The sequence below is a fragment of the Eschrichtius robustus genome, chromosome 17 (genome assembly GCF_028021215.1).
Source record: "Eschrichtius robustus isolate mEscRob2 chromosome 17, mEscRob2.pri, whole genome shotgun sequence".
In the NCBI taxonomy this organism is placed as follows: Eukaryota; Metazoa; Chordata; class Mammalia; order Artiodactyla; family Eschrichtiidae; genus Eschrichtius; species Eschrichtius robustus.
The window spans coordinates 53,682,152-53,697,835 of NC_090840.1; the positions used below are offsets into that span (position 1 = coordinate 53,682,152).

General features: G+C 31.4%; 1 protein-coding gene across 38 annotated transcripts in view; it reads left to right on the forward strand.

The window, feature by feature from the left end:
- The window catches only part of RIMS2 (regulating synaptic membrane exocytosis 2), a 607,795-nt gene that overhangs the window by 384,937 nt on the left and 207,174 nt on the right, over nucleotides 1-15,684 (forward strand). For all 38 annotated transcript variants that reach the window (XM_068525902.1, XM_068525911.1, XM_068525907.1 and 35 more), the window contains 3 exons: nucleotides 3,233-3,301; nucleotides 5,538-5,694; nucleotides 7,316-7,432. In XM_068525902.1, coding sequence (XP_068382003.1) covers nucleotides 3,233-3,301; nucleotides 5,538-5,694; nucleotides 7,316-7,432 — 343 coding nt within the window. The remainder of the gene's footprint in view (nucleotides 1-3,232; nucleotides 3,302-5,537; nucleotides 5,695-7,315; nucleotides 7,433-15,684) is intronic.

A 15,684-nucleotide genomic window follows, 5' to 3' on the forward strand; every position in this document is an offset into this window, starting at 1 on the left:
TAAAATTTCTTTCCAGTATTATGCTTACTAGCATAGAAAGACAGGAAAATGAAAGAAAAAAGGCATTAGGACTGGGAAGAAAATTGTCTCCGTAGAAAAATTCCAATTAAACCATAATAAATTTATTAGAAGTAAAGAAAAAAGAGACTTTAACAAGATGGTTGATTAACATTATTTTACAATAAAATTGCATTTCTGTTTATGAGCAATTAGGTTAGAAAACATAATTTTAACAATATTTCTAAGAGCAATAGAAATGATAAGATACAAAGGATAAATCCAACAAATGTGGAAAATTTGAGTGACCAAAGTTAAAAATTTCATAGAGAGATCTTAAAGAAAACTTAAATGAAGAGAATGCCATGTTCATGGCTAGTAAAACCATGCTGTAAAATACACCATTTCTCCCTGAATTGATGTATTGATTCAGTGCATTTCAAATCAAAATCCCTATAGGATGTTTTTGTGCAGTTTGATAACCTGAATCTAAAATTTAAATGGAAGCGCAAAGGAGAAATATCAAAGATATGAATAATTAGGTAAAGGATTTGCTTTTCAATATATAACATTGTAATAACAAAGACAGTGAGTTACTGGTTTATAGATAGACAGCCTGTACAAGGAAAAAGAAGTAGAGTACCAAACAAATCCTAGCAGGTAGAATACATTTATTTATAAGAGCAGTGACACTGCAGATCATTGTGGAAAGATAGAATGATTAAATAAACAATGCTGAGATACGTGTTATCCATATAGAAAGTGAAGTTGCATCCATATCTCATGCCATACAGAAACTTAGTTCAAGATGGATAGGATATAAATGCACAAAGCAAAATTTTTAAACTTTCAGAAGAAAATAAGGGTATCTCTGTGCTTGTATACAAGCTCAGGAAATTTCTTAAAGAAATTTTAAAATTTCTTCTCTTTAAAAGAGAAGATTGATCCATTCAGTGACATTAAACTTAAGTACTTGATTTCATCAGAATGTGACAAGATCCACATAGAACATAACTGCAATATATTTAACCTCTATAGGATTAATATCAAAATAAGTCAAGACTTCCATCAGGAAAGTAATCAAGATTCTGAAAGGAAGTAGCATTTACAAACCACATATATACCTCACCTCCCACTCTCACCTGCACCCTCACACACAAGATGGCTCTCTCACAAAAGCTGATAAAATGAACTTCATCTTTTGCTGGTGTCATTCTTATTTTACATTAAAGGCAGATCTGATCCTTGACCAATACAAAAAGCACGTAATCTTTATGCTCTGTACTGTACCTGGCACATTAAACTAATCATTGCTTTGTCCTTGATCATTTACAAGGTAAAATCTTGTTACAAGCTGAGCAATTTTTCTTAAGTCTCTCCTCAATAGCCTCATCTGTGTTATCCCTCCTTTCTCCCAAGTTCATTTAGAATGTATGTCCTAATTCTATAAATCCTTTTGTGAGCATTCTGTTGGGATGTTGTCAGATAACTGTAGTTTCCATATTAATGGGTGCTATAAGAGCCTCAGATTCAATTGGGTCCAAAACTTTATGACATATGGATTTGGAAGGAAAACAGTAGTGAGTACACTCAGTGGGACGACATGACCAAAAAAGATAGGTATCTTCTACCTAAACATTAAAAGGAGAAAAACAAGAACTGCAGTTCCCGGCAAAAAAGAAAGACTCTCCCTCTCCCAAGAGGGCAGGGATTACAACAAACAAAATATAGAGAGAGTATTTCTAAGGAGAGGTTGCAAATGTTGGAGGGCATTCCTAGAACGTTTTAATTATTGCTATTTTACGCAACATGAGCTTTCAGTGTTTTATAAACCTTACAGGAAAGTATTTATTTTCTGATAACAGAATTTAGTCTATGTAATGAGTAATGTATTATGTAAGTAGACGGACAAAACAAGTTCTCTTTTGAAATAGCAACACTGTCTTCATTTATCATTAAATATTTTCTGATACCAAAGAAGGGAAAAATGCTTTAATAAAAGATTCTCTTATGTAAGGTGTACCTATTCCTGAGACACATGTAGGAGAAAAGATAGATTAAAAAACAAATTATAACATGTTTATTTATATATGTGATATATGTCATCATTAAGTGTGAAGACAGTCTGCTTTAGCCATCAAAGCTCTACTTAATTCAATTTAATGTTATTTTTGCCATAGCATGATTAACGTTTTAAAGTTTTGTTATAGATTTGTGTTGTAAGGAAAACACACACAGGGCTCTTGAATAATAGTAATTATTATTGTTCTGTCTTATGTTGTTTCTTAGAAAACATAACAGTTCACAATGTGTAAGTCAGTTTGTGGATGATTTATTTCTCGTATTTTTCTCAGAGCAACAGAAAACAACTAAAGTAATAGTAAGGGAAGGACATTTAAGATGTCTTAAATTATGCTTCCTCTCCATGAGTGTGAAGAATAAAGATTAAAGAATTGGGTATATTTAATTCATTAGTCATGCATATTAGAAAAAGACACATGAATGTCTTTGAATATAACATTGTTTGTATTTTGAAGTTTACTAGATTTAAATGCCTTTGTCTACAAGCATCTAAAACTGACCTGATTGAGCTATTTTTGACTCGGCTTTTTTTTTTTTTTTTTTTTTTTTTTTTTTAAATTTTTATTTATTTATTTATTTATGGCTGTGTTGGGTCTTCATTTCTGTGCGAGGGCTTTCTCTAGTTGAGGCGAGCGGGGGCCACTCTTCATCGCGGTGCGCGGGCCTCTCACTGTCGTGGCCTCTCTTGTTGCGGAGCACAGGCTCCTGACGCGCAGGCTCAGTAGTTGTGGCTCACGGGCCTAGTTGCTCCGCGGCATGTGGGATCCCCCCAGACCAGGGCTCGAACCCGTGTCCCCTGCATTAGCAGGCAGACTCTCAACCACTGCGCCACCAGGGAAGTCCATGACTCGGCTTTTTGTCCAATAGATTTTATCAATCAGCATCAAATCACTAACATGTATTATTTAATATTTAATATTAGTTCAAGCTTTAATCCTTTTAGGAACTTTATCTTATACATTTCAAAAATAATATCCTCACATAATGAAATATATGTAAAAACAGGTGTTTGTGACGTCATAATGACTTTTCTTCTCTCTTTTTTATTCTCAAGTATTCCATTCAAATTCCTTTCATTTGTTTTTCAGGTTGGTGAGGGGTTTTTTCCTTAAATGATCAGCAATTTTAATTATTGCTATTGTTTGCTTCATAGGGTCAAAGAGAATAAGTGATAGTGAAGTCTCTGACTATGACTGTGATGATGGAATTGGTGTAGTATCGGGTAAGAATTTCAGAATTATTTTATAGTAATAATAAGGAAGTGTAACTCATCATTATTTACCAGTAAATATGTAAATAGATAGATAAATATAATGAGGTACAAAGGACTTACCTCTTTATACCCCCTCCCCACAAACAGCCTATGGCAGTTTAAACTGAATAATTCTAGTTGCTGGAATACCTGTACCAGTTCTTAGATTGAATATTCTATTGAAAGATGTCTCATAAGTAATACTTACCAATTTTCTATTTTTAAACTACTAAGTAATAAGGATTTCACAATAAATTTGAGAAGTTATGTAACTGAAACTTCTTTATACTTCACTAACAGTGTGAAAAAAATCTTTTTAATATCACTAACATACCCAAGTATGTCAAATATTTGAATCCACTTTTTTGAAATTTTTTTCATTGTTGTTATGTGGATTAGTATCAGGTACAGCTACATTCTGAAATTATGGTATTGTAGTTTAAAATATTGACTCATTTATGTTTAGAAATTTATCTGATGATTTGATATTTTAGGTAAGTAGCTATTTTTAATAAATTCTGGCAAAATTTTTATATATATTATACTCAAAATATTATAAAAATGTTTGATTCTCTTCTTCTTGAAGGTTAATTAGCTTAGCAAATTTCATAAGCATAACCAATTTTATCATGAACAAAATATATTTTATTGTATGTAAGACGTGCTGCAGTTGCATCAGTGACTGATAGTTTCTGTTGGACAGTTTTTGATAGAATATGAGTCAGTTTGCATGCTACCAGTGTACTACTTTTAAAAAACCCAATGACTATCTTTTAGCCTTTATTTTTTGCACTAAGGGTTAACAATATATTAATTCACTAAGACTGCAAAAATATTTTTTGTGTTTTATGGTTTGTGAATTAAACCTTAATAAAGTCATATTTCTCATGATCTCTTGCTTGGAGATCATTAGCAGTTTTTTCCTGCTTGTGTTCTAGTCCGTTAATTGACTTTTCAACTTCTTCTCTTTATTAAATATCTAGCCACATCAGATTTTTTTCACCCAAAATATTTTCCTTCAGGTCATTAAAGCTCTTTATCTTGATGCCATTTTTGGCATATCTCAGTTCTTTTATTTTCTATTTCCAGGATGACAAAAAAATGATCATGTTATTATTTTTCCATTCTATTAAAGGAACTGTATCTTTTGAAAAAACCTTTTCAGGAATCATTCATTATTTTGGTTAATACTCTCTGGAAAAATTTTTGTTGTTACAGAATAGTATTTTGCAAACCTACACAACTCAAAGTGTTTACCCTGGGTTCATTACTTTTTACCACCATGAAACATCATCGTTTCTTGTCTCAATGTTGTTATCAATTTTTTTACTATATAGTGAATCATTTAATAATCCATTGAGGAAAAAAGACTGCTGTAATATCCTATATGTTGCTATTTTGAAATCCAGTGTAATTTTTGAGACATGGTTTTTTCATCATATACCATATTTTAATAATGCATTTGAAAGATAACATTTCAAAAACTACAATACCATAGTCCTGATTTTGATGTTTATAAAAAGGATATGGAGATAACTTCAAATACTTGGAATCTGTCAGAATTTACATATTTACTTCAAATGGTATTCAGAGTGCTTTCTAATATTGTTTATTTCTTAAAGAAATAACTATAGACTATAGAAATTAGAAACTTTTTGTCAAGTTAATCATTTATTTATTTATTTTATTTTTTAAAATAGATCTTTATTGGAGTATAATTGATTCACAATACTGTGTTAGTTTCTGTTGTACAACAAAGTGAATCAGCCATATGCATACATATATCCCCATATCCCCTCCCACTTTTTTTTTTGTTTTTTAACATCTTTATTGGAGCCTCCCTCCTTTATAATTGTTGAGAACTATTTGAAGCTCTTCTAGGTCAATGAAGAGATGAAAATGTTTTTAGAATAAACTTGAATCTTTTACTGAATATTATTAACTGTGTAAAAAAGTTTTACTCTACCGAGCATAGGGCCTTGGACATAGTAGCTCTCTAAATATTTGAATATTTGTCTTTCCTTTTCAGTGTAAGTGTTTATAAGATATTATTTTATCTTAGTATTATGCTTTATTCATTATGCTTTACATTTAGTATATTCAGAGCTTTTCAACTTCACTAACATTTTATGTTTTTTCAGTGAAATACAAAATACAAAAGATCTTAGTGTATAGATAACTATAATCTTAATATTTCCACCTTTAGATTATCGACACAATGGTCGAGATCTTCAAAGCTCAACATTGTCAGTGCCAGAACAAGTAATGTCATCAAACTATTGTTCACCATCAGGGTCTCCTCACCGAGTAGATGTTATAGGAAGGACTAGATCTTGGTCACCCAGTGTCCCTCCTCCACAGAGGTAAGACAGCATAACATTTTATTTGTAAGATGATATTATAAGCCTATTTATCATAAAATATTATTGGAAATTTTCAAAGATAATAAATTCTTGTAGAAAAAAGTTACTTAGGGAAAAATATACCTGCTATCAATAGCCTATATAATGAGAGTAAGATGAAATATGGGCTACTTTGTAACTTAAGATGACCTATATATAATTTTATAGTTACAGTTATAAAGAAGATCCAACTTCCAGTCTCATATGTATATTGAGCAGATCTAGTTAGACCCAACTAATTATACTCATGAATGATATAGATATTGATAATTTAAGAAATTGGAAAAAAAAAATTTGATGGAGCTATACAATTAAGAACAATCATGAGAAGACTAAAAAGGAATGCACGGGCAGTGGGAAGAATTGCTTGGAAAATCTGCAACTCCAGGTCTTATGCTTAGTGGAAAACTCTGATCAATCCAGTTAAGTACAGAAAGGTTTAATGGAGTAAGAACCGTGGAAGTAATGTGTTTCCTAACAGGAAATATGTGCATAATTTCACATTTTATATACTTGCAATGTTTAAGGATAGTTGAACTCTTAGAATGACAGCCTTATAACACTTATTTTAAATGAGTAATTGATTAGTTTTAGGCATTTAGACTTAGAATTTTAAATTGTAATCTTAATTTTGTACATGGTATTGGACTATTTAAGAAAAAAGTTTTATTATATTTATAAATTTAACAATTTATAAGGATATTAAGGACTTTAAAAGTGTTAATTTAGACAATTAATTGAAGAGAAAATCTAATATGTTAACAAACATAGTTTAAAATGTTTGAAGATGTTAACTAAATTTGTAAATGGGACTAAAATTATTAAAAGCCTTCTGAAAAGTAATTGTTTAAATGTGGTAGGCCTATCAGTAGAGTAATAAGATTTGTAATCTGAAATTTAAAGTGCAAGAGAGAAAGAGATTTTGAATTTGTAGCTTTAATAAATTAAGTCCTTCCTTGTTAAAAAAAAAAAAAAAAATACTTGACTTTTACCAGGGAAAAAATATTTGAACATGCCAATAGAAAATTGGCATGGGTTTTAGATTAGATTCACCTGCACATAACAGAAAGCCCGTAATAACAGGAGCTTATGTAAAAGGTTTATTCCATCATGAAAAAGAAGTATATAAGTAGACAATCCAGGCCAAGAATGGCAGCTTAAAAAAATAGTCATTAATCAATTCTAAAGACATCAGTTAGATTTTAAAAGAAATAACAATTAATATCCCTAAAGTAAGATCCACCAATATATTGTCTATAAGCAACATGCTGAACTCATTTTCTCCATACAAATCTATTCCTCTTCCTGTGTTACATATCTCGTTATCACTACTATACACCTGGGAGTCATCCATTAATAGTTTTGATAATCCTTATCTCCATCCCCATTGATATTAGCTTACTTTTATGTTATACCTCTGTTATAGCAGCAATCTCCTATTAGTTAAAACAAAACAAAAACCTTGGACTTGACATTACAGTGATTTTTGTCTTTTTCTACTATCTTTATTAATAAACTTTGTTTCTTAGTATAATATGTGACTATGGTCTATTAAGATATTTAATGGATCTTGCTATTTCAGTCGGAATGTGGAACAGGGACTTCGAGGGACACGCTCTACTACGGGACATTATAATACAATTAGCCGAACGGATAGACATCGTGTCATGGATGACCATTATTCTCCAGATAGAGACAGGTAAATATGATCAAATACTATTAGAGCTTATTATAATTGCTGCCTTCAGGAAGAAGGTACTACCATAAAATATTTTCATCCTGAACTTGGGTATTTCTTATCTTAGTTTCTAAAACCATATGCTTCCTTTACAATACCTACATTGATTCTTTTGATTGCCACATCATTAAAAAAAATTTAAAAAACAAAAATAACCTTTTGTTTGGTAAGAAAAAAAATTCATTTTGCTCTTTCAATTTTGGTACTTTGTTAAATCAAACCAGTTAAGTTAGTGAATTTGCACATGAGGTTATAATGATAATCATAAGGAAAATAAGATGTTTTATTATTTTTACCTTATCATAACCAATTATCATATAGAAAAATACTTTCATGAGACAATAGATTTAAAGTCTTTTACATTCATCAGGGAAATAAGTGTGACTTTTTTTATATAAAAGTGTTAAGACAAGTCTGGTTTGTTTAGGAAACAGACACAAAAACTGATTCACGAAGAGGTTTTTCCTCATGGCTTTCAGTAAACCTTTTAAGCAACTTAAAGAATCATGCTTGTCAGCTGCTGTACTTGAGAGACTTCTCTGAATTTGCTCTGTTAAATGTGATATACTTAGAGGTAATATGGTATGTTTCAATACATACGTTAATTACTACTAATTTTTTTAAGTTAAGCAAATTGGTTAACCCTCTAATTCATGGTTTGGTTACATATAAAATAGAAAATGCTATGATATTTCCCCAAAACTATTAAAAGGATTTAAGATAAGGATTAGGATAGAAAGCTTAAATTACTATTCAGAGACTATTATGATGAAATAACACGTGAACTCAGAAGTCTCTTTGTATGCATCCTAAACTAATTTTAGTAAAAACACTTGGGGGTTTTCAATCAATTGATATGAAAATTTGCTGTCAATATTTATATATTTAATTGTTTTACCTAAGTCTAGGGTTATACTCAGTTCATGCTTATAATTTCATTGTGTTGGAGTACACTTTTACAAAAGAAAAGATAGGGAATATCTTAGTCTTTAATAGTGTCAAGCAAGTGTTGGCTTTTGTGTCTGAGATCTAAGAAGAAATAGGAAATTATTAAATTAATATCTTTCTTAGTGTTGAATGAAAGTTAATGTAGTGTTTTATTTCTTTTTCATTTATTTGACTTTTTCATAGTGGTCTGTGTCTTTAGGGGTAATTATAGGCATGCTACCTATAGAAACTGATGCTTATCAAGTACAATAATAGTGAATACGTTAGTGTGATTAGGAAGGAGTCATATTAGGGTGGATAAATGAGTTTTTTGTTACCTAACAGAAATTCAGTAATTTTTGGAAATTATTTCTGTAATGATTCATAAACTCCTTGTTCATTGAAGGTTTGTTAAGCAAATGATGAGGGAGAAAAGTCTGAAATGGCTTTAAATCTTCCAAGTTTATATAAAATGGACTTGATATTTTCTCTGAAGATAATACGGTATGGTCTAAATCTTGCAGAGAAGAATAGAATAAAATTAACCTCCAGAATTATACTTACAAACAAAAATCGTCACTATCATATCAAATGCATAATATTTTATCAATATTTTAAGACATATAGCCCTAAGGTTCGTGACCAGAAAAATGCTATTAAATCCTTGGTATTAGTTAGTATTTGAATTAGTCATAATTGAAATGTCATATTTTCTTGTTTACTTTATAACTTTATGAATCTTTTAGTTTAGCAAAAATGTTCAAGTAATTCCGAAGTTTTGGGGAAAGATGATCCATGTGGTTTCATTACTTTTGTGTTGTACGTTACCAGATCATAATTGCTCTTAATTGTGAGCTGTTTCAAATCCTTTTTGAAATAAGTGAAATAGAATTTCTTTTAAATAGGACTGTAAAACCATTTCTAATATATTTTGAGTTATTTTTGTAATCATTATTCATTAACATGAAGAATCAAAAATAAAAATACAGTATTATTCACGTGGGTAGTCTATCACATTATGAAACAATGGGTTCTTAATTTCTGTTTTATCCTAATATTCTTTAAGATTTTCTATAATAGAATGCATGTGAAAGCATTGTAATTTTTATGTACTATTTAGAAGGTAAGAATACTTTAGACCTCTTACAGTGAACTTTCATGAACAGCATTTTATAGAGTCAGTCAATAATATTGTTGATTAAAAAGCCTAAAAGAGAATTTCCTTTGAGAGAGTAGGTAAAATTTAGATATTTTGAGTGGTGCATTAACCTTTCTTGTCAGTAAGAATTGACACACTGACCTTAATAGTATTTCATGGAATGTACTTTTTTCATAGGATTTGGAACCAAATGGCATTGGGCTTGAATTTAAGCTTTTTGCCACTTGCTAGCTGTGTATCTTTGTGAAAACTAATCTCTTTTACACTTGATTTCCTTATGTATAAAATTAGAATATTAGTACCAACTTTATAGGGTTGTTGGGTAGATTAAGTGACATAGTGCCTCCAGTTGCATGGTACTCAAAAAAGGTGCCTTACTCTTAACATTTTAAAAGGATTTTTGGCTTACAAATAATTTACATTTTAATGTGCTTATCAATTAAGCAGAGAAAAGAGAAATCAGTCAATTCAGGTGTTTTTTAAAGACGTTTGTAGAGAATGTAGGACATGAGTTGGACCTTGAAAAAATGGGCATGTTTATTCAGGCAAGAGCAAAAGCAAAGACACAGAGGCAGAATACACATGTACATCAGAAAGACCCAGTACGAAGGATGAAGGACTTGGGAACATATTGGAAAGTTGTGAATGAAGATAATGGCTTTTACATTGGCTATATTGGGTGAGAAATGATGCTATTTGACGTTAATTTGTAGAACCTGGTTAAACTTAAGGGTGTAACAATATCCTTTTCTTATAGGTAACATAAAAAAGAATTATATATAAAATTTTGATTGGATCTTTCTCTGCACATCTCACTTTATTTTCATGAGTCAAATTTCTATTGTGTTTTGAAAAGAAAGTAGGTTCATTACAAGTAATTCAGAAACTTGGATACAAGGATATTAACTAAAAATGATTAATTGTAATGGACATCTTTCATCTTCCTTTTCATCGCCCATACTTTTTGTATCATTGTTTCTCTGGTAAATCCTGGTAACTACTACAACAAGGAACATCATTTTTCTGGGGCAAACCATGTGACTTTAGTATTAGAAATCATTTCAAGAGCTTATTTGTTTACAGGAGTTAATTTACTATTAGAATAAGTGTAGAGTACTAGATACTATTTCTGTAACATGTCAGAGATATCTTACAGTACACATTTTTATGTCTATCCTAGAGACCAAAATATATTGGTTGCATTTAATTCCATAGAGTATACTTTTAGCATAATAAGAAAAAAAAACATAACACTGGCAGAAGATATATTACTTCATAAACTTTTTTCTTCTGTGCATTCAATGAATGCAGTTATATTCTAAAAAGAAAAATGCCCTGTTATATGGATCTCTGAAATACGTCACACACGCGCTATTTCTCTACTCTTTATCAGGCAACCAGCTACCAGAAAGTGCCAAATATACCTATAACTATTTATAGTCTTTTTGTGGTCCTTTCAGTTATAAACTATGAGAGAAATACATCTCTGAAAGTTTGAAAATATAGAGAAAGTAAATGAAAAAAGAATTCATCGTACAAAAATAATACAACTTTTTATTCATTATATTTCAGGAATATATTTTAGCTTATTTAAATCATAGTATATTTTAGGAACTATAAGGTAGCAAAACAGTAACAATATCAAAGACAGAGCAGAAAGTTTGGTATTAGGTTGAGATTGTTGGAAACTTAGCTTTCAAAATCTACAGGTTACTTAAGAATAAGATTTTTTTCTCCTTTTGCAGTCCTTTTTATGTATCTGCTAGTCCTAAAAGGGAACATTCAGGCTAATGAAATATATAGAAGGATAATTCATTATAAATATAATTTTCTTTTGTCTTCAAAGATTATATTTCTTAGTAAGAATCAGAGTGTGTCAGGTAATTGGATCAGTAATCTTGTTCAGTTCTTTGAATAGTGATATTTTTTTCTCATGATTTGAGAATCTGTTACTTCATTTTTTTCTCTTTTTACAATTTAGTCACTTTTTTAGTTTTCTATTTTATTCTTTTACAGTGAATTACAGCTCTGCTAAATTTTTTAAAAATTTCAAACAAATTGGATTAAATGCATTTTGTAATATAACAACTTTGTGTAACTCATTATGTATATTCATGACAGTATTTATTGCTTAGATTTTATAATATCTGTTAATTTGGGGAGAAAAGTAAGCATACTTTAATAGAGAAGTGTAAATAAAATGTTTTTAAGTTGTACTAATTGGATGCAGCAAAGGACTTCTGTATGTTAAGTGGATTTTAGGGGACTTACTAAAACAGTATGGTTAATTTGTGTAATGTTCATAGATGCGTCTTTATACTTTTCACTCCATCTCAAGGGGGATCATGACCAGATTAGGTTAAGAGGTATAACACATCTATAGAAAAGTATATAGTCAGGGTTCTCCAGAGAAACAGAACTAGTAGGTTGGACAGAGAGAGGGAGAGGGATTTATTATGAGGAATTGGCTCACACGAATATGGAGGCTGAAAAGTTCTACCATCTGCTGTCTGCAAGGTGGAGACCCATGAAATGGTGGTATAATTCAGTCCAAGTCCAAAAGCCAGAGAACCTGAGAGCTGATGGTATAAATCTCAGTCAGAGGACCAGAGAGTTATGAGATGTCTAGCTCAAAAATGAGGCAGGAAAAAAGGGAAAAATTCCTCCTTCTTCTTACTTTTGTTCTACTCAAGCTCTCACCAGATTGCCTGATGTCCACCCACAATGAAGAGGGAAATCTACTGATTCCACTGATTCAAATGAGAATCTCATCCTGAGACACCTTCACATACGTACCCAGAAATAATGTTTAATGTGGACACCCCTTGGCCAATTAAGTTGACACAAAATTAACCATCACAAAAAGGGAAATAAAGCAAACTGTTGCTTGATGAAGGTGATTCCTGTATAATGTTTTCTTTCGCGTTATAGAGACAAAATTAATTATAAGCCTCCCCAAGGAAAATATTAGAAATTGGATGATGATATATATGTTCTATGAATATGAAAATTTTAACAAGCTTTGAATTTTACACATTTTTGTTACTCTTAAGTAATTTTCAGAGACAGTTGATTCCTTTTTAGTGCAATAAATCCCAACATCACTACTGTTGGATTTTCTTTCTCCTCTTTGTAAAGCCAGGAAAGTCTCTTTTTGATACCGTTTTCCTTATTTTCTTATACTACATAGGTTTGTAATTTTTTGTTTACAGTTCTAGAATGTTTCTGTGATTATGTGAACGACTGCTCTCTTTGGACAGTAGGTTGACCATGAAAACAGTGTAATTGTATTATACTTTTTAATTCAACCCAAAATATATTTATTGAGTGGGTCACACATTATGCACAAAGATTTAAAATAGGCTTCCTCCTGGTCTAGATAAACAGATGATCCAACTGATTATACTAAGTAATTCATACCAACTAATTATACAATATACTAACTAGTTGTAAAATGTAGAAGACTAGGAGGCCTAAGCATAGTAGTGTTGGAGCAGATTGGAGAGAAAATTACTTGCTTGGATCTATTGGAAAGACCTTCAAAGAGAAGTTGCACTTTAAAAATGAGAAGAATTTGGAAAGTCAATGAAGTGGAGACAGGGAGTATGATGGGCATTCTTGGATGAGTGATGAGCATGAACAGAGTCTGGAAGTCAGGAGAGTATGGGATATATTTAGAGAATCTTAGGTAGTCTATTGTACCTAGATAAAAAGTTGTGGTATGGGAAAAGGGAAGTAATAGGAGATGAAGATTGAATGTAGCTTACAACTTAATTTGTGTACCATTTTAAAGAATATATACTTGTTTTTTGATATGGGAAGCCACTGAAGGATTTGGAGCAATGTGCCTACATGATCAGAAGCATACTTTGTAAATATACTTCCATAGACAGAGTGGGCCAGGAGAGGGTTGGATTCTGAAGGAAAGGAGACCTAATAGAAGGTTATTTCAGTGGACATGGTAAGCCTGATTTAAAGTAGTGGCAGAAGAAAAGGAAAAGAAGGAATAAATCTGAGTTATTTAGGCATTAGAATGAGCAATGTTTGTAAATCAATTGAATGTGGAAAATAAGGAAAATGGAAGAGTTAAATTTTGAGCTTTTAAAGCTTGGTTTATTAAGTAAATATTTAAATCCTTAGTTGAAAGTGGAATTAAAAGAAAAGGAATAGCTGAAGTATTATATTAAATTCCAAAGGGGGATTAAAGAGTTATGTATGAAACTAGAAGGGCCTTTAGAGATGATAGGGTTCTATGTTCTAAAGAGGTCCGTGAAGAATTACTGTTGTAGGTAAGGATGAAGCCAAATGGGTAGGGTCTAAGCTTCTTACTCCCTCTGTAGCAGCGCCATTTTGATTTTATTGAATTCCTAAATATTGGTTTTACATAAAATTTTGTTTGCAAAAACAACTGGTCTTCCACTCAAAAAGAAAGTTGGAAAACTACAGCTCCAGCCCCCTTATTTCACAAATGTAGCACCAGATGTCCAAATAGGCCAATGTCTTGCTCATCTCAGAATTAACATGTGTTTTTCTAAAATGCCTACATGACACTCAAGCAGCCATGTGGAGATCCCAGGAAGCCGCTGGAAATGTGAAACCCAAAGACAAATCAAGGCTAAACCAAAGTGAGAATTTACACTATAAAAACAAATAATATTATCCAGAAAGAAGGTGTTGGAGTATAAAGAAGGTCGAGGAACAAATCTTGGGAAACCACTGTCTCTGAGGAATAAAAAGAAAGGGAATCAGTAAGTGAAATGGATAAAGAAGCACTTAATAGGCAGAGACCAGACCAATGTGTACATACATGTTAAGAGCCTGAATTTTGGCTGAAGAAAGCCCCGAGTTTGAAACCAGTCCTGTTACTTACTTTATGGTTGTGCGCAAGCACTCACAGCCTAGTTTCTCTGTCTGTGGAAATACTAGACCCTATCTCAAAGAGTTGTTACGAGAAGTAAATGAGATATAGACAAAGCTTTAATGGAGTATGTGGCACATAGTTAAGTGTTATATAAACACTATTTTTTTTCATTGAAGTATAGTTGATTTACAATGTCGTGCCAATCTCTGCTGTGCAGCAAAATGACTCAGTTATACACATATAGACATTTTTTAATATTCTTTTCCATTATGGTTTATCACAGGATATTGAATATAGTTCTGTGGGCTATACAATAGGACCTTGTTGGTTATCCATTCTAAATTTCTAATAGCCAGAGAGAATAGTGTTTCAGAAACCAAGAGAGTGTCAAGAAATAGAGATTGAAAATCATTGTCTAAAACCATAGATAAGTGGAGTGTGATGAAGATCAAGAGGAAATTAAAGGATTTTTTAGAATTTCACAGATAATATTCACAGCTTCAAGAGAATGGTAGAGACAGAAATCAGATCACAATAAGCTTTAAGCATGAGACGTGAGAAAGTGGTAGCAAGAATTGTAGATATGTCTAAGATGTTTTATGATGAAAAAAAAGTCAGAGGAAGGCAAGGTTAGTGATGTTTTATTTTTAGGATTAAGTGCAGTTGTGGAAGGGAAGGCATGAGACAAAAATGAATGAAGCAAGGTCATGTGGGAAGTAGGATTACAAGTAGAGGAATTGCCTCTTCGTTTGTTGCAAAAGAGGACAAGTGGAGATATAAATATATATGTACTCTATATTTAGAGGTGCTGAGAGAGACCAAGATTGGTTTCCATTTTTTACTGAAACATAATGATCATCTGCCAAAATTAAGTGTTTTGACATGAAAGACTTAAAAGAATAGAAAAATTTTAGATCAGTGCTATAGGAAGAAGAGAATCAGCTACAGAAGGGTAAAAAGGTCAATGTGCTACTTTGATGGCTTATGGTAGTCATGAGGCATGAAGTGTAGCAGAGCCAATAGCATGTAATAAACATATAATAAACATAGTGAATGGAAAATGGATAGCATCTAATACATGTACAAAATAAAATTAGTATTCAAATAAAGGAATTTGAATCAGTTTGCTCCTAACTAAATGGAATTTTATAAACTCTTTTAGTTACTTTTAATTAGTAATGATTGAAAAAGAAATAGCTACCTTATAAAATCTCCTAAGTGTGATAAGTATTAGAAATTACCTCTTTTATTATTTTCTTCTTAAGC